This window comes from Leptonychotes weddellii, chromosome 1 (assembly GCF_054177405.1).
Source record: "Leptonychotes weddellii isolate Sample4059 chromosome 1, ASM5417740v2, whole genome shotgun sequence".
Lineage (NCBI taxonomy): Eukaryota > Metazoa > Chordata > Mammalia > Carnivora > Phocidae > Leptonychotes > Leptonychotes weddellii.
Window position 1 is genome coordinate 8816669 of NC_138369.1, and position 19502 is coordinate 8836170.

The 19502-nt window shown below is 46.7% G+C and overlaps 1 protein-coding gene across 1 annotated transcript in view; it reads right to left on the bottom strand.

The window, feature by feature from the left end:
• Positions 1–17129: 17129 nt before the first annotated feature.
• The window catches only part of NOTCH3 (notch receptor 3), a 32235-nt gene continuing 29862 nt past the window's right edge, over positions 17130–19502 (bottom strand). Inside the window, exon 33 of the mRNA XM_081814146.1 lies at positions 17130–19223. Within this exon, the coding sequence (XP_081670272.1) occupies positions 18171–19223 (1053 nt within the window). The 3' untranslated portion in view covers positions 17130–18170. The remainder of the gene's footprint in view (positions 19224–19502) is intronic.

Genomic DNA, 19502 nt, shown 5'->3' on the forward strand with positions numbered 1-19502 from the left:
ATACAGTATGATATCCCTCATAGGTGGAATCTAAAAGAGCCAGACTCTTAAAAAAAAAACAGAGAGTAAAATGGTCATTGCTTAAGAGTCTCTACCAGGAGGAGCATGCCTGGCTGGCTCAGTCAGTAGGGCATGCAACCCTTGATCTCAGGGGTCATGAGTTCAAGCCCCATGTTGGGCATGGAGCCTACTTAAAATAAATTTTTTTTAAAAATTTTAAAAGAGTTTCTACCAGGAGGCATGAATTTCCCAGTAATTCCCACTTGACATGTACAGGGAATTCAAAGTCCCCATCTGATGAGAAAAAAACATATAAGGGTCAAGTGGATGTGGGAGAGGAATTTACAAGGTCTGCTGCAGTCCGTGTGAAAAGAACACCCCAGAAAGACAAAGCCTGTAACAGTGATATCTGCAATGAACAAAGTAACACCTTTAGGAATCTGAATACTAGGGCTATATCATGACTTCTATGGGCCCTAGGCACTTCTGCCTTCCCCATAAAATTTTTTTTATTTTTATTTAAATTGTATTCAAATAAAGTTTATTGAATCAAATAAAATCTAAATTTTATTTAAAATAATTTAAATATTATAACATTTTAAATGTGTATGTTATAGGACTGTGTTGGTATAAAGATGAATATATTCTTCAACCCTCAAAGCTTATTTATTTCTTCTGATCTGAGAAATTAACACAATTTCATGGCCCCCCACCCCCACCCAATAGTATTGTGGACCCTAGGCATTATGCTAATGGCTACATGTGTTAATTAAAAGGGAAATTACTCTGAAATTATTGACCATTTTAATTCAAATGATGAGGCTTCAGTAGAAATCCTGATAGCTTAATTGTTTTATGATGGATTAACCTACTAGCTCAGAAAAAAAAATACCTATATTGAAATTTTCCTCGGAGTATTTTGCACTCACTTGGAACATGGGACTTTTTTTAAGGAAAATGCCCCCCAATGCCATCTTTGCCTGCTGATCAAGAGTTCATTGGCTTAGATAAGCAACACTCAGTCTTGAGTTCCTCAAATACCAACTCAGACAAGGCAGGTGGGAAGGAGAGTGGAGAGGACAGTACTGATTTAGGAGCCACCTAGTGGCATTTTGGGTAACCTGCAAGCCAGTGACTTCTAAGAGGAGAAAAAATGAATGCCTGTACACCTGACAATTCTCATCCACAACAACGGGGCCATAGAAATTGAGAATAATCATTTAAATGTTTTGGAAGTTTGCTGAAATTTTGATTTAGGAAGCATAAATTTTAGATTTTAGTTCTGAAGATATAATAGAGAAAAACAACAAAAATGTTCTTGATCGATATTCTGGTTATGAAGAAAAGATGAGTCAGGACCATCGACGAACTTAACAGGAGGGAAAAGATGGTGAGGGAAGGAAGAAACAGGCAGCCATGTCAATCGAGCACAGGGGTGAAAAAGTTTTCTGTAAAGGACCAGATAGTGAATATTTTAGACTTCATGGGCTGCACGATCTCTGCCATAACTGCTCAACTCTGCCATTCTAGTGTGAAAGCAGCCATAGACAATGTACAAACAAGTGTGCATGGCTGTTTCAATAAAACTTTATTTACAAAAACAGGCAGCGGGCCAGATCTGGTCCTCAGACTGTAGACAAGTAAAACTAAAACAATATTCAACTTAGGGAAACTCCAAAGAGATCCTCTGAGGAATTTGTGCTATGATAAAAGCAAAGCCTACTGTGAAATCTGCAGAAACTAAAGCAAAATGAAACTCAAAAACCAAGAATCTTGGACTCCACTTAAGAAATCTAGATCTGAGAAAATGCACACTGGGCAGAGACGCATGTGTCTAAAAGAAGCCCCTTTACTGCAAATTAAATAGTATCAGAGAGAACATCAGAGCCTTTAGAGAGTGAGAATAATAGAAACTCAATGACCTGGAAGACTTCATGAAGTAACTAGATATGACCATTAAAAAAATGTAATTTCCAAATATCACAAAGCATTGTTAAATTGAAACAAATGTATAGGCAAATCACAAACTAGAAAAGATTGTGACCCTAAAATATGTTTAGCTCTTACAAATCATTAAGAAGAAAATGAAAACTTCCAGTTATAAGATAAGTAAGTCATGGGATATAAAGTCCAGCATGGTGAACATAGTTGATAATTCTGTAATGGGTATTTGAAAGTTGCTGGAGAATACATCTTAAAAGTTCTCATCACAAGAAAAAGAATTTGTAACTATGTATGATGGTGATCATGTTGCCATATATAATAACACTGAATTATTATGTCGTACAACTGAAACTTCTCTCTCCCTCTGCTCCCCCCCACTCACATGCAGGCACTCACAGTCACACTCTCTCTCTAAAAAAAAAAAAAAAGAAGAAGAAGAATCAATAACTTGGGGCACCTGCCTGGCTCAATCCATGGAGCTCTTGACTCTTGATCTCAGGGTCATGAGTTTGAGCCCCACGTTCCATGTAGAGGTGACTTAAAAATAAAATCTTTTAATGCGGTGCCTGGGTGGTTCAGTCGGTTAAGCGTCTGCCTTCGGCTCAGGTCATGATCCCAGGGCCTTGGAATCCAGTCCCACACAGGGCTCTCTGCTCAGCTTCTCCCTCTCCCTCTGCCTGCCGCTCCCCCTGCTTGTGCGCTCTCTCTGTCTCTCTCTGTCAAATAAATAAATAAAATCTTTAAAAATAAAATAAAAATTTAAAAAAATTTTTTAAAGTATAATTGATAACAGGATGCCTGGGTGGCTCAGTTGGTTAAGCGTCTGCCTTCAGCCCAGGTCATGATTCCAGGTCCTGCCCACATTGGGCTCCTCACTCAGCAGGGAGCCTGCTTCCCCCTCTGCCTGCCACTCCTCCTGCTTGTGCTCTCTCTCTGACAAATAGACAAAATCTTTTTGAAAAAAAGAGTAATTGGGGCGCCTGGGTGGCTTAGTCATTAGGCATCTGCCTTTGGCTCAGGTCATGATCCCGGGGTCCTGGGATCGAGCCCCACATCGGGCTCCCTGCTCAATGGGAAGCCTGCTTCTCCCTTTCCCTCTCCCCCTGCTTGTGTTCCCTCTCCCGTTGTGTCTCTCTCTGTCAAATAAATAAATAAAATCTTTAAAAATAAATAAATAAAAATTTAAAAAGAGTAATTGAAGGGCATCTGAGTGGCTCAGTCGGTTAAGCGACTGCCTTTGGCTCAGGTCATGATCCCAGGGTCCTGGGATCGAGCTCCATGTGGGGCTCCCTGCTCAGCAGGGAGTCTGCTTCTCCCCCACCCTCTGCTCATGTTCTCCCTCTAGCTCACTCTCTCTTTCAAATAAATAAATAAAATCTAAAAAAAAAAAGAGTAATTGATAAAATGAGAATTCTTATTTATGTGTTTTGCAAAAAATGAAAAACAAGACAGTAAGATTCTAACTGACTACATATGAACGTGTTCTTTTTTTTTTTTTTCTTGTATGTCCCAGATTTTCTACCTCAAGTAGGAATTTTTATAAGTAAAAGAAACAAAAATTTCTTAGAGGGATTTTTCTTTTCTTGGTAAATTTTTGTATTATTCTTCAAGGAGTTTAATCAATCTGATTTTGACAGGGGAAGCTAAGGGTAGAGATAAAGAGGTTCCTTTCTGAATGTAAAATATGCTAACACCATTTCTGATTAACATTTTTCAACATGTGACCTGAACAGCAAAGGTCTAGTTAAAACTACAGATCAGTAGGTGACAAGGCTTCTTGAAAAGCCATGAGGCGGACTTTTTAGGAAGATCATAGGAAGCTGAGTATGAGGACATAAGGGAGTTAGAGGAACCTTCCAAAGTGAGCTGATGCTTTTTAGAGGGAGAAGTCAAAACCAGGCTGATGGACTCCCAACTGTTAGTTGCCATATAGGGAAGGGGCCCTTCATGGTATTAAAACAAGCTTCCTCCAACAGTAAGCCAGCCCATCTTGGGCATCTTAAAGAAGGGGATTGAAAAGGAAACCACCCCCCTCAATATACGCTCAGTGTAGGAGTCTCCTCTACTGCAATTATACAGCCTCTACTTGCATGCCTCCAGTGATGGGGAGGTCACTATCTGACAAAAAAATCCCCATTACCTAGGGCAGAAGTCCTGTGCTCAAGGCAGTCCTTCAGTGACCTGCAGGAACAACAGGGATGAGCCCCAGAATCAGACAAGCCTGAACTTGAATGTTGGTGCCTTCACTCACTCAAGGTAGTGTGACCGAGGGCCGCTGGTTTGATGCCTCCGCGCCTCATCTGTGAGAGTTGAGATTGATCCTGTGAGCTCATGGATAATAGTCAGTTAAGATTCCCGGAACAGTGCTATGACCCTTTTGGTCTCGGACTCCTTGCGAGCCTTTGCACCTCTGGGGAAGCAGGGTCTAGGGGGATAATCTGCTCACATTCTTGCAGGCATGGTGCCAGGATTTGAAGCCAAGGGGTCTCCCAATGCTGTGCCTTAAGGGCTGTTTTACAGGCTCACCTTTCATCCTGCTCATGTTCACTGAGTATCTGCTCTGAGCCAGGTGCTGCTGTAGACCCAGCAGGGAGCTAAACAGGAGGCAGAGATCCCAGCCTTGGAGGAGCAGAAGGTTCTAGAGGGAGGGTGTTGGGCAATAAGCAACACACTTGAAAACTTAAACAAGTGAGCCTGTACGTTAGAAGAGAAGTACTGCAGGAAAGAAAAAGCAGAGTACTTAGAGGCTCCTTGAGGGGAAGTGTTCCATGTAGGACGGTCAGTCCCTCGGGAATCCTCCCCTTCCTTCCTTCCTTCCTTTTCAGATCTCACCTCTACAGCTGCGGACAGGCCAGCGTGGCTTCAGCAGGGCAGCCATGGCCCCCAAATTCACACTTGAAAGAAATTTTTTAAATCAGCCCAGAGGATATGTGAGGGAAGACCAGGGAGAGGCATCTGCCCGTGCAAAGGCTCTGGGGCTGGGCTGGGCCTGGAACAGGAAGAGCCAGGAGGAACAGAGTGATAGAGGGAGCAAGAGGGGGAAAGGAGGTGAGGCCACAGGAGTGACAGGGGCATGTTGCTAGGGTCTTGTGGTCACAGGGCTGACTTTACCTCTTATGCCAAGTGGTGTGAGGCCGATGGGGGATTCTGAGCAGGGGAGGGATGTGACCTGACTCAGGTTTTCCCAGGCACCCTCTGACCGTTGAGGGAGAACAGAGTGTGGTGGGGGGACACAGGTAAAAGTTGGAAGACCAAGGAGGAGGTGGCTGAGCTGATCCAAGGTGAGGGATGATGGGAGCTGGACCAGGGCGAGGGCCATGGAGGCAGTGAGAGGTGGCCAATTCTGGACAGGTGTGCAGGTGGAGCCTACTGGACTTCCTGACAGGTTGGATGCAGGCGTGAAAGAAAGCAGGGTATGGGAGCTGGCAGAGCTGCCTCAGGAGTATGCTGGGTAAGACCGGTCTAGCCAGGGGGCAGAGGGGACTCTGTCATCTCAGGGAATGCTGGGGGCGCACACACACTGAGCTGAGCATGAGGGACGCATACAGACAGGAGGCCCCTCTCCATCTGCTCCAACCCCCAGCACCCCACCCCAGAGGGGGAAGACGAAAGCGGGAAACCTTGAACGTGGCTGAAACTTAACCCTACAACAGCTGAGAAGCTGTGACTTTTTGCCTCAACATGTCCAAATTCCGCTTTCCAAATGTGACAGGTGAGAGTGCTTAATCAAACGAAATCAGGTTGCAGGACTAGAAAGTAACTTATTTGCATACCGGAGACCTGAGAAAATTGCAGCCACAGAAAGAACTCCAGGCCAGCTGCTTCTTGGAGAGGGAGTTAGCAGGAGCTCGTGGATGGTGAGTTCTGGAGCTCTGCCCAATGCCACCTTCATGGTGAGGGTGACAGACAGGAGCACATGGGATTAGGATCTAGAGTCTTTCCCCTTCCTCTTCCTTTTCTTTGGGAATCCCCCCCCAAAATAAAAAAAATAAATAACAGGAGCCCTTTCCCCACCACCTTTGAGCCCTCACTGCTATATAAATGTGTGCATTTGCGCCCATGAAACTTCAGGGTATGTGTGTGTGCATGTGTGTGTGTTGCTTGCAGGACACACGTGTGCATTTCACACCCCATGTGCTCAGACCACGGCCCCACGGTCTGCTAGCACACTTGTGCATACCAGCATTCTGTGCACGGGTGAGCGTCTGTGGCTTTGGAGGGTTCTCCTTGAGGTTCCCCCAGAGCTCTCTCCTTCCCTTCCTGGGCAGATGTCATATTCTCTTCCACTCTACATTTTGCCATCCACAGAAAACAGAACTGAACACCTTTAGGGCAAATGCCATCCAAGCCCATCACCGTTGGCTGTTTTCAGGTTAACACTCAGTCACTCTGGCATTTCTCTCTCCCCCGACTCATTTTCAGATTTCACCCATAGGGCCAGGGATGGGCTGGAGTGGCTTCTGCCTTGCAAAGTCTCTGAATCCATACTCACCATGGCCAAGGGAGGTTCCCACAGTGCCTGCCTGCATCGCTCTCTGCTCACAGCCTGTGAAGGGAGGGGCTGAGGACCCAGATCCTGTTATGCAGGGGGTCCCCAGAGCTCCTGTCCCAGGGGCTTCCCAGCCACTAACAAGCACCCCAGCGCTCAGGCTGGTGATGCCCTGCAGATTTTCTTCCTACTGGAAACTAGAGACCCCAGGGTCTGCTTCCCCAGCCCCCAGGCTCCGATGGCAAAAAGTGGGGGAAGAACTAATTATGATTTATTTTTGTGGTGGAGATCACAAACACACTCCTCACTCCATCCGTGCTCCCCAGTACCCATCAGTGCTCACTGTGTGCTGGGCAAGGCTGCTGCCCCGAGGAAGATGCGTGTGTGTGTGCACGTGCGCGCGCACACACACACACATGCACGCACACTCCCTGCTCCCAGGGCTGGAAGGAAGAAGTGGATCACTTGATGTTATACAAATGTTGCCCAGGCTTAACTTCTCATAGTGACCCCAGCCCCCTCAATCCCTCTCTCTACTCTCCCCAGAATTAATAGTGAAATATTTTCTCCGTCCTTCCTCCTTTTCTATACTACCCCCCGCCTCAGCCGCACCCTAACTCAAGTGCATCATTCTCACCTGGCAAAAGCCTGCAGCGCCACCTCCCTCCAGTCCATCCTCTGTATTGGCCACCAGAATAGAAGGCTTTGGCTGTGTCCCCTCTCTACTCAGAGACCTCTGTGGCTCCCCATTGCCCCCAGAGTAAAGTTTAAAATTCCCCATTTTCACATTCAGGACCCTTGTGATCTGGCCCCTGCTATCTTCTCTAGTTCCAAATCCAGCCATTGTTCCATGCAAACTGACATACATCCATTTATCCAATTAATAATAAGGAAGTGAGGTATAGACCCAGCCATTCCAACCTGCTGACCCTTCCTCTGAGATTTCCATGTTGTTTTACATCCTTTTTCCCCTCCCCCCCCCACCACGCTATTCTCTCAGGAATTTCTCTTCCCCTCCTCCTAGCTTCCTGCAAATTCCTACTCCTCCTGAAAGACACATCTCTGTGATTCCCTGATCACTCCAAGCTACCTGCAGCATCCGCACTCCCAGACATCCTGGGTTTCCTCTTCATACTGTCTGTGTCCTTGTGTGTCTGCCCCTAGCCTGTGAGCTCCCTGGAACTGTCCTCATCCTACTCCACCTTCCAGGAGCTTCAGACCCAAATGATGAATTCCCTCCTTGCCATGGCCGCTCTCTTGCTTTCCAGGGCATCTGCTTTTTCTCCACCTCCATACACCACCCTTTCTCAGTCTCTTTCTCTCACAGCTCCTAAAATTAAAAACTCCCCAAAGTTCAGTCCTAGACCCTCTTCTGTCTCTCTAGCTGAAAAATTTGGTTTTATTTTAAATTTCCCCAGCTTTATTGGGATATAATTGACATATAACATTGTGTAAGTTTAAGGTGTACTACCTGTTGATTTGATACATTTATATATTGCAAAATGATTACCGCCAAAGTGTTAACCAACACCTCCAGCCCATCACATAATTACCATTCCTTTTTTTGTGGTGAGACCATTTAAGATCTACTCTCTTAGCGACTTTCAAGTATATAATACAGTATTATTAACTATAATCACCATGCTGTACATTAGATCCTCAGAACTTGTTAATCTTATAACTGGAAGTTTGTGCCCTTTGACCAATATCTCCCCATTTCCCCCACCTTCCAACTCCTGGTAACCACTACTCTATTCTCTGTTTTTCTGAGTTCAGCTGCTTTAGATTCCACATATAAGTGATATCACACAGTATTTGTCCTTCTCTGAGTTATCTCACTTAGCATAATGGTTCATCCAAGTTGTCACATAGGCCATGACTTCCTTCTTTCTTGTGGCTGAATAACATCCCATGGTGTGTGAGTGTGTACACACACATACACATACACACGTAACACTGTAAACGATGTATATTGTATATGCAACGTATATATATGTACACACACATATGTATCCATTCATCTATTGATTGACGTTTAGGTTGTTTCTATGTTTGGCTATTGTGAATAGAGCTGCAGTGAATATGGGAGTCCTAGTGAGACATTTAATCTCATGAGTAAAATTTCATGAGTGTACATGAGCACAGTCTCATGATTTTGCGTACCTGCTTTAGACCAACAGCTCCGGTCATAGTTTGGGTTCCCCCAAAAGCAGACTCTGTGACAAGGATTTCAGTGGAGGTAAGTTAATTTGGGAGGTGAGCCCAGAAAACACAAGTAGGGGAGTGGAGAAAGGAGAAAAGAAAGGAAAAGCAGCTACTAAAGCATGTGTTCTCAAGCAAGCTCTCACTGTGGCAGCTCTCTGTTGATACAGCCTATAACATTCACTTCAGAGGGGTGGGAGAGCTGAGGTAGGTAGACACCAAACCCAGCTGGTCACTGTCGAGGGCTGATCCTAGGGGTGTTAATTCCCCAGTAATCCTGGCCCACTGCACATGGGAGTAGAGAGCAGAGAAAGCCCTCAGACAGACGTGAGCACGGGCTGTTGGAAGTCAGGCTGATGTGCACTGACGTGGTCAGAGCAAGGCGAAATGGACAGGGGATACTGACGGCATCTACTACACATGGTTTTCCCCCTTGGTCTTGAACCACTCCTTCCCAGTCTCCTTCTCTTCCCCAACCGTGACACTGCAGCTGTCCAGGCTTCCATCTTGACTCTCTCCTCTCTCCCTAGCTGATCAGTACAATCATATGGAGGTAAATACCGTCCCCCTGCCAGAACTCCCCAAATCTACACTCTACATCAGTCATTCCCTCCGAAGGCCAGACCCATAATACCAACAATCAAAAGTCAATCAACATGAGGAGTGATGTCAGCAAAAATTCCAGGGTGATGACCTCCAAATATTCTCTCCTTCAGAAAGCAATGAGAAAACTGGAATTGGACAGTGAAGGTGAGTGCACAACCATGTGAATATACTATAATCCACAGAACTGTACATGTTTAAATGGTGAATGTATGAATTTATGTTTAAATGGTGAGTGGTGAATTTTATAGTATGTCTCAATTTAAAAATCAATCAATGTGGGGTGCCTGGCTGGCTCAGTTGGTAGAGCATGCAACTCTTGATCTCAGGGTTGTGAGTTTGAGCCCCACATTGGGTGTAGAGATTATTTAAAATAAAATCTTAAAGGGGTACCTGGGTGGCTCAGTCGGTCGAGCATATGACTCTTGGTTTCAGCTCAGGTCATGATCTCAGGGTCATGGGATATTAGTTATACCTCATAAAGTTGAACAAAAATGAATGAATGGATAGATGATAGATAGATGATAGATAGATAATAGATAGATAGATAGATAATAGAAGAAAGAAAGAAAGAGAGAGAGAGAAAAAAAAAGAAAGGAAAGGCAGGTTGTAGGCAAGGCTGCTGCTGGACCTTGGAACTTGCAATGGTAGAGAGACTTTATAACCCCTTGGCCCCAGAAGGGCCAAGGAGAGGGAGAGGGAATAATTACCCAGACTCACAAAGGGCAGCTAGATGGAGAGCACCACAGCTACCCTGCAGGAGAGGAGCCAGAAATACATTCTATTCTCTAATCTTCCACCTCATTGGCCAAAACCAAGTGGAAGCCAGAGGATAAAGGAGCCCAATGATGTCATCTACTTGAGTCATCATCCCAAGCACAGAACAGCCCCAAGTCAGGCTCTACACTCAGCACAGAGTCTGCTTGAGGTTCTCTCTCTCCTTCTCCCTCTGCCCCTCCCACCCACTCATGTGATATAAATAAATAAATAAATAAATAATTTTTTAAATAAATTTTTAAAATAAAATAAAATCTTAAAAATAAATATCAATCAATGTAATCCACCATATTAACAAGCAGGAAAAAAAGAAAGAGAATTATATAACTGTATCAACTGACACAGAAAAAGCACTTGACAAAAATCCAACACCCATGCACGATAAAAACTGTTAGCAAGCTAGAAATAGAAGGGGTTGCCACAACTTGGTGTGCTGCTTCTACAAAAACCTACCACTAACATTCTACTTAAAGACTAAATGTTTGGGGTGCCTGGGTGGCTCAGTCTGTTAAGTGTCTGCCTTCGGCTCAGGTCATGGTCCCAGAGTCCTGGGATCAGGCTCCACATCCAGCTCCCTGCTCAGTGGGAGCCTGCTTCTCCCTCTTCCTCTGCCTGCTCCCCCTACTTGTGCTCATGCTCACTCTCTCTCTGTCAAATAAATAAATAAATAAAATCTTTAAAAAAAAAAAAGACTAAATGTTTTCCCCTAAGATGTAAAACAAGGCAAAGGTGTCTCCTTTCACCACTACTATTCAATATCGTCCTGAGGTCCTGCCCCATGAAATAAGGCAAGAAGTTCCTAGTCATGACACCAAAAGCTAGGAAATAAAAACATGTGTCCACTCAAAAACCCGTACACATAATGTTTATAACAGCTCTACTCATAATTTCCAAAACCTGGAAACAACACAAAAGTCCATCAATGAGTAAATGGTCAAGCACACTGCAATACACCCTTGCAATGATGGAGCATTACTCAGTAAGAGAAAGAGGAAACTATTGGAATACACAACACCATAGATGGATCTCAAAGATCATTATGCTGAGTGAAAGAAGCAAATTTCAAAAGGTTACAGAATGTATGATTCCATTTTTTTGTTTTGTTTTTTGAAAAGACAAAACTAAAGGGATGAAGAGCAGATCAATGGTTGCCAAGGGTTAGGACTGGTGGGAAGGCATGACCACAAAAGCGCAGAGTGAGGAAGTTTCTTGGAGTGGTGGGGTTAGACGTAAATCCACATATGTGTTAAAACACAGATCTGTACACACACACAAAGTAAATTTTATAGTATGTTATACTGAAAACTAAAAAAAAAAAAGTTTAAATGGGAAAAAGATCTGAACACATACTTCACCAAAGATGATATGAGTCTCAAATGAGCACATGAAGAGATGTGCTTATTTTTAAATTAAACACAAATTAAAAACACAATGAAATACCACTATATCACCAGAATAGCTAACATTAAAAAAAAAAAAAACTGACAATATCAAGTGTTAACGAAGATGTGGAGCCCCTGGAACTCTCATACATCGCAGTGGGAATGCAAAATGGTACAGCCATTTGAGAAAACAGTTGGATAGTTTCTTATAAAGTTGACAAACACCATAAAACTTAGCCATCTCACTCCTAAGAAAAATGCCTAAGAGAAATGCAAACATGTCCACCCAATGAATGTTTACAGCAAATTCATTCATAACACCCAAAATTGAAAATTACCAAAATGTCCCTAAACTAACAAATGGATAAGCCAATTGCTGCATATCTGTAACACACATCATGCATACTGTTGTCAGCAATAAAAAGGAATACACGTGATACACATAATGATTGACGTATCTATTAACATGGATGAATCTCAAAAGCACTGAGTTTTAAAAGCCAGATTCAAAAGGCAACACACTACATGATTCCATGTGTATGAAACTCTACAAAAGGCAAAACTGTAGTGACAGACAGCGGATCCATGATTGCTAGAGCCAGAGGTGTGGGAGGGGATTGACTACACAAGGATGTGAGAAAACGTGATTGTGGTAGTGGTTTTATGACTGTATGCATTTGTCAAAACTCATCATGCTTTACACTTAAAATTGATTAACTTTATTATATGAGCCTGGGTGGCTCAGTTGGTTAAGCATCTGCCTTCTGCTTAGGTCATGATCTCAGGATCCTGGGATCGAGCTCTGCATTGGGCTCCCTGCTCAACAGACAGTCTGCTTCTTCCACTGCTCCTACCCTGCTTGTTCTCTCCCTCTCTTTCTTTCTCTTTCTCTCTCCCAAATAAATAAATAAAAATCTTGGGATGCCTGGATGGCTCAGTCGGTTGAGCATCTGCGTTTGGCTCGGGTCATGATCCCAGGGTCCTGGGATTGAGTCCTGGGTCAGGCTCCTTGCTCGGTAGGGGGCCTGCTTCTCCCTCTGCCTGTCACTCCCCCTGCTTGTTCTTTTTCTCTCTGACAAATAAATAAATAAAATATTTTTAAAAAGAAATAAATAAAATAAAAATAATAATAACCTTTAAAATATATTTATTATATGTTAGTTATAACTCATAAAGCTGAACAAAAATGAATGAATGGATAAATGATAAATAGATGATACATAGATAGATAGATAGATAGATAGATGATAGATGATAGAGAAAGAAAGACAGAAAAGAAAGAAAGAAAGAAAGAAAGAAAGAAAGAAAGAAAGAAAGAAAGAAGAAAGAAAGAAAGAAAAAGAAAGAAAGAAAGAAAGAAAGAAAGAAAGAAAGAAAGAAAGAAAGAAAGAAAGAAAAAGAAAGAAAGAAAGAAAAAGAAAGAAAGAAAGAAAGAGCAGGATGTAGGCAAGGCTGCTGCTGGACCTTGGAACTTGCAATGGTAGAGAGATTTTACCACCCCTAGGCTAGAAGGGCCAAGGAGAGGGAGAGGGAAATACCCAGACTCACAGAGGGCAGCTAGATGGAGAGCACCACAGCCACCCTGCAGGAGAGGAACCAGAAATACATTCTATTCTCTAATCTTCCATCTCATTGGCCAAACCCAAGCAGAAGCCAGCGGATAAAGGAGCCCAATGATGCCACCTACTTGAATCATCCTCCCAAGCACAGAACAGAGTGAAGGGTGAGGATAGATCTGGAGGGGCAAACAGCAGACACACAGCTGTTCTATCACTGTCTTTTCAGTCAAGAAGTCAATTAGGACAGGGGTGCCTGAGAGGCTTAGTTGGTTAAGCGTCCGACTCTTAATTTCAGCTCGGGTCACGATCTCAGGGTCATAGGATCAAGTCTCTCATCAAGCTCCATGCCCAGCAAGGAGTCTGCTTGAGATTCTCTCTCTCTCCCTCTGCCCCTACCCCCGTACACAGACATGCTCTCTCTCTCTCTCCCTAAAATAAATAAGTAAACCTTAAAAAAAAAAAAAAGAAGAAGAAGAAGAAGAAATCAACTAGGATAATGAATCCAAATGTCTCTGAACTTGGTGGGTACCAGTAAAGTCACCTGCACATGAATCTTTGAATCTCACCAGCTCATTGAGGCAGTGAGCAGGCTTCCTGTTCTCCCACCTGATATCACTCCCCTAACCATTCCAGTGGGCCCCCAGAGCAGAGAAGTCTCACGTGTACTTACAAAAAGTTGGCTCCACCAGACATGAAAGTAGGTTCCCCCTTGTGGGACAAGCATCTCCAATGCCCTGTTTATATAAAGTCAGGGTTGCATGATAAAGTAAGCAAAGTGGGTGAAGAGAATGACTTTCTCCTCCTTTGAGTAGCACTCAGGAAGAAGGATCCCCAAACTTGCTTGCACCCCAACAGATATTTTTGTTTCTCCCCCTGAGTCAACTCATACACACAGCTAAGATGGACCTCTCTTGAGCCAAGGATTCAAGTGCAAAGAATTTATTTGAAAAATTATTCCAGAAATATCCAGTATGAACATTCCAAAAAGGAACATCCCAGAAAGTCCCAGTGAGGAAGAATTAGTTGCTGCCATGAGCCATGGGGCTCAATCCCAATGGACATCCTCTGAGTCTATAGAACACACCTCTGAATTGCCCCCCACAGAGGAGCAAGGAAACTGGGGTATTTATCCATTAACTCCCATCCACCCCACATTCTTGAGGGCAATTCCTGCCCCACACAAGAGAAAGCTCCCAGGTAGAGAGTTTTAGGGGTCCTGAAACTCAGTCAACATCTGGAATGGTAAGATCCAAAGGGACATATTGGCATGCCCACTATACATCCCCTAACTCACCTGAAATTCCATAAGAGCAGAGAGTGGGCCATATAATTCACCATTCTACTCCCAACAACTAGTCCAGAATTTGGCATGCAGTAGGTGCCCAACAAGCAAGCAGAGGATAGATGAACATACATAAACTACACTTAAGACAACGATGAAAGAGATTGTCTTTCATCTCCAAATCTCCAAAGATTTAGCCAAAGGGACGGAGGTAGAGTAAACATGTATTAGTTGCTTCAACAGAATGCCTACTTCTGCAAACCTGATTGTCCCTAAATTTAGCACCCCCCACTCCAGTTTCAGAGCAGAGACTGATTGCTTTAAAAATCAGCACATCCCACATCCCACTGCCATAGTAACTGGTTAGTGCAGTAGTGCTCAAAAGCCATACCCCCCACTCCCAGGGGACAATTGGCCACGTCCGGAGACATTTTCCGTTGTCACAATGGAAGAGATCTTTCTAGTGGGTGGAGGCCAGGGGTGCTGTTAAAGTTTTACAATGCACAGGACAGCACCCATAGCAAAGAATGATCTGGCCCCAAATGTCAATACTGTCAATGTTGAGAAACCCTAAGTCAGAGGACAGATACGTGATCCAATTGGGGCCAAAACAAAATCAACCTCAAAACCAAAAGCTTTTCAGGGCACCTGGGTAGCTCAGTTGGCTAAGCGTCTGCCTTCAGCTCAGGCCATGATCCTGGGATCCTGGGATTGAGCCCCATGTCAGGCTCCCTGCTCAGCAGGGAGATTGCTTCTCCCTCTCCCTCTGCCCCTCCCACCCCCACTTGTGCTCTCGCTCTCTCGCTCTCTCTCTCTCTCTCAAATAAATAAATAAAATCTTAAAAAAAAAAAAACCTAGAAGCTTCTTGATTCTCTGGAAAGTGCAACAGGGTCTATGTTCTTTGCACTTATTTTGCTAACACACAAGGAGGGTTAGAATTGTGTGGGGGTGGGAAGAGATGTTAGGTTGGGTCTTATGTGGAGCCTGAGGGTGAAATTGAGGCCCAGAGAAAAGTCTGTAGAGATAAAGAGAAATTCAGCCCTTGTTCACCTCATTGGAGCCACTAGATCAAATCTTCCCTGAAGCTGGGCCTCTTTAGCCATATGAGCTAATAAATTCCTTTTCTGTTTAAGCCAATTGAGTCGGCTTTTGTGTCACTTGCAACCAAGAGCACTCCAGATGGATAGAGTAAGCAGTCAGCTAGATGTGGGAGGGGAACAAATGCTTTCCAACTGATCAAAAGGGCGAAACCAAGTTCCAAGCAGCAGAGAAAGCCTGGTGGGGGGCGGAGGGGATACGCATGCATTCTCCCCTACAACTGCTGCCCTCCAGTAACCTCTAGCTTCCTAGTAATACATTTACCTTGGGGCGCCTGGGTGGCTTAGTCGGTTAAGCGTCTGCCTTCGGCTCAGATCATGATCCCAGGGTCCTGCGATCGAGTTCCGCATCAGGCTCCCTGCTCCGCGGGAAGCCTGCTTCTCCCTCTCCCACTCCCCCTGTTTGTGTTCCCTCTCTTGCTCTCTCTCTGTCAAATAAATAAATCTTTAAAAAAAAAAAAATACATTTACCTTGCGGTTTTGACACCCTCTGCAGGGGAGAGCTGCCAGGACGGTTCCACAAGGATCATGGGGGGGGCCCCGAGTCCCCCTACCCGACAAGTAGGAGTCCCTTAGATGATGGGAGGCAGCCCCCGGCAGAGACTTCCCTAGCTGTGCGCCATGTTTTAACTTTATAAAATTGATGAGAGCAAAAGGGAAAGAAACCTATTATAAAGCAGGTAAATGGAGAGGCTTCTTTTGTATCCCACGTGTGTCTTCCTCAACCGACCAAGCTGTAATGTAGTATTGATTTGACGGAACCTCCAATTCAGGGATGTCTGTCTCAAAATGGCTCCAAATGATTTTATACTGCAAAATAAAGCCAAACTCCGGAAACCAGAAAAAGAGAGAGAGAGGGAGACCGCCCCTGCTATGACCTATGACCCATGCAAGTATAAAAGCAAGACAACCCTGACCCCTGGCACAGTTGCCACCTCTGGACCTGCCCGCTCTCCCTTCTTGAGAGTATATTTTCTCTTTAACTGCTGTCAAACTCTTGCTTGAGAATTTAGCTCTGAATTCTTTCTCAGCCAAACTCAAGAACCAAGAACCGAGGTCAGCGTGGAGAGGCAGGGAAGGGACCCGGCCAATGACAAAATGACAGGAGGAATCAATGAACGTTATCCCATCCTCCTTTCCTGGAGGGTCCCGGTGTAAACACAACCTCGTTTGGGGGCACAAATGATTGCAAGACACGGAAACCCACCCACGCTGGTATATGTAAGGGAGAATCTATATTCCGCGGTGCAGCATTGTCTCCAGAACCCAAGGGAGCATGAGGTAGAGGTGAGATCCCTGCAGAACCAGCATCGGGCATTTAGGAGGCAATGAATAAGTACCTGTTGATGTCAATGGGATACATGCTAAATTAACCGGAATTGACGCTCCCTCTGGAACTGAGATACTGCCTCCAACTCTCTGGAGCTCATCTCACCTTTTCCCTGCATTGCAGCCCCACTCTTCTGCTCTGTTTGCTCATCTATACTCACCACCCCAAACTGGCCACCCATATTTCTCCATCTGCCCTTGGCCGTAGAAGTTCCAACAACTGACGGCTTGCGTAGCATCTCCATTAAAGAACTTCCGAGGCAAGGGACTCTGATTGGCTCACCTTGAGTCAGGTGACCACCTCTGAGCCAATCAGTGGAGTCATCTGCCAAAGGCGGAAGCCGGAGCAAGCTCACAAGCCAAATAGGTTCACCCCAAGGCGGGAGCTCCCACACTGGCCGTGGAGATACGGAAGGCCCACCAGTACCACCCCCCACTTTACCTAGACGCAGACCAGTGACACGGAGTGTTAACTATTCCTTTATTAGGTGGTGAGGGGAGTGGGGGCTGTACAATGCAAGGCCCGGGAATTTAGCTACACGGGGATTGTGACCCGAAGCCACATTACAAAAATAGCCTAAAAATACTTCTATTCTGCCCCGGGGCTGGGCCAGGGGAGTGCCAGGAGGAGGGGGGTGCCACCCAGGCGGCTCCTTCCCTTCCTGCAGTCCCATATTTACAGGGAAACAAAGTGAAACGCACACATCTCCCCTGGTCCTCGTGTTCTCACCAGCCTCCCCCACCCAGTTCCCCAAGGGAGTGGCCCAGGCTCTAGGGTTGGGGGACCCGGGGCAGGCTCTCCGGGCCAGAAGGGCCCTTCCCCCCGGCAAAGCTATCGAACAAGTTCCATCTGGAATGCAGTGAAGTGAGGGAGGTGGGATAGGAAAGAGGCTCCCAAGTCTCACCCGACCCCTGCCCCGGAGGGTGCGCCCAAGGGTGCCTACTTGGTACACACCAGGGTTGTGTACTCGGTACACAGGATCCCGGTCATGCCTGTGTACTCGGTACACAGAATCCAGCTTGGCCGAATGGGCCCACAGACTCAGCCCCACGGGGGCACTGGGGGGTTTGCAGGGGCAGGGAGTGTCTCCATATATATATTTTGTAAAAAATAATAATAATAATAAGTTTGCTTAAATGAATTTGTTTCTATACAAAATGTAAAAAAAAAAATAATAATAATCCACTCGTGTCAGAGTGTAAGGAGAGAGACCAGAGGAGGCAGGAAGGGAAGGAGGGAAGGAAGAGTGGGGAAGGGGAGTGCAGGAGGAGGTCCCAGGCTCATCACAAGGCTCAGAGGGCGGGGGTCAGCCCGCACCCCCTATAAATAAAGGAGGACTGAAAAAGCCTAGGCTGGTGACCTATCTCAGTCAGCTTCAAGGGGGGTGGGAGGGATACAGGAGGGCTGGGAGAGAGAGAAGAGAATGGAAAGGTCTAAAAAGAAAGGGAGAGAGTCAGGATGGGATATCTGTTCAGCCCCCCAAAATCCAGGAACTGAAGAGCCTTCAGGCCAACACCTGCCTCTTGGGGGTGACTTCCGGTTGGGGCCCCAGCTGGGTCTGGGCCTGAGCTAGGGGGCCTGGGACGGAAAGGGGGAGCGGCTGGGCAGGCAACGCCCCAGCGGCTGTGGCCGTAGGCCCGGTGGCAGTGGCTGGGCTGGGCGTGGAGTCTGACCAGTCCGAGAGGGAGGGAGGTGAGGGGCTGGCCCAGTGCTCGGGGGACTCGGGGGATGGGGTCAGGTAAGGGTGCTCGCTCGGAACCCTCAGGAAGCGGGCCTTGGGGGGGCTGCCATGGGCGCCGGCTGCCGGGTACTCCTCGGCGTGTCCCGGGGCTGCCAGATATGGCGGGGGCCGCTCCTGGGGGGACACGGGGGTCCCGGGGTTCAGCAGCTGGGGTCCCGGCGCCAGCGGCAGCAGGAATGAGGGGCCTGGCGGGGCAGGTGGAGGCAGCCGGGCCCAGTCGAGGGGAACGGCCACGGGGTTCAGCAAACCCAAGCTGAGCACGCAGCCCCCAGGGGGCTGGCGCCCTAAACCTGCCCGGCCCGCGCCACCAATCTGAGCCAGGGACACGGCCGTGGCGGTGGCTGCTGCATAGGGCCCCTCGAGGGAGAAGCCACCAGGGGACGCAGGGGGCCCACCGAAGGGCCGCGGGGAGTCCAGCGAGTCCACGGGCGACAGCGTGACTGAGCTCTCAGCCAGGGGACCCGGGCAGGCCAGTGTCAGCTTCTTACCCCGCCCCCGGGTGCCCTGTGGCCCCAGACCCGTCTTCCCCGGTGGCCTCCGGCTCTTCTTGCCCCCCGACTGTGCCACCTTGAGGCCAGGGAGGAAGGCCCCGGGTGGACAGAGGAGGGGCCCCAGGCCATGAGGACCGTGAGGGCTGCGGGGCCCACTGGGCTGGTCCAGCAGACGCACGATGTCCTGGTGTAGCCGCTCCTGGGCCACATCCCGCGGCAGCCTGTCCAGGTGGTCTGTGATCTCACGGTTGGCAAAGTGGTCCAGCAGCAGCTTGGCAGCCTCATAGCTGCCCTCACGGGCGGCCAGAAACAGTGGAGTTTCCTCCTGAGCGGGGTGGGGTGCAGAACCCCCGAGATGTCAGCATTGCAAGAGCCAGGATTAACCCCTGGCTAAGGTCTCAGGTGGACACTAGCCCCTGGTGGACACTAAGAGCGAAGAATTCACACTCTCTAGCCCAACAGGGTTGGTTGGAATCCCAGCTCTGCTAAGGGAAAACTGGGCAAGTTCTTTCTTTTAAAGCACTTTCATCCAGGACCTACTAAGCACCATGCCCCAGAGCCAGGACTAGGGTAAGGAAAGTGAGACACATGCTTTAGGCACAAA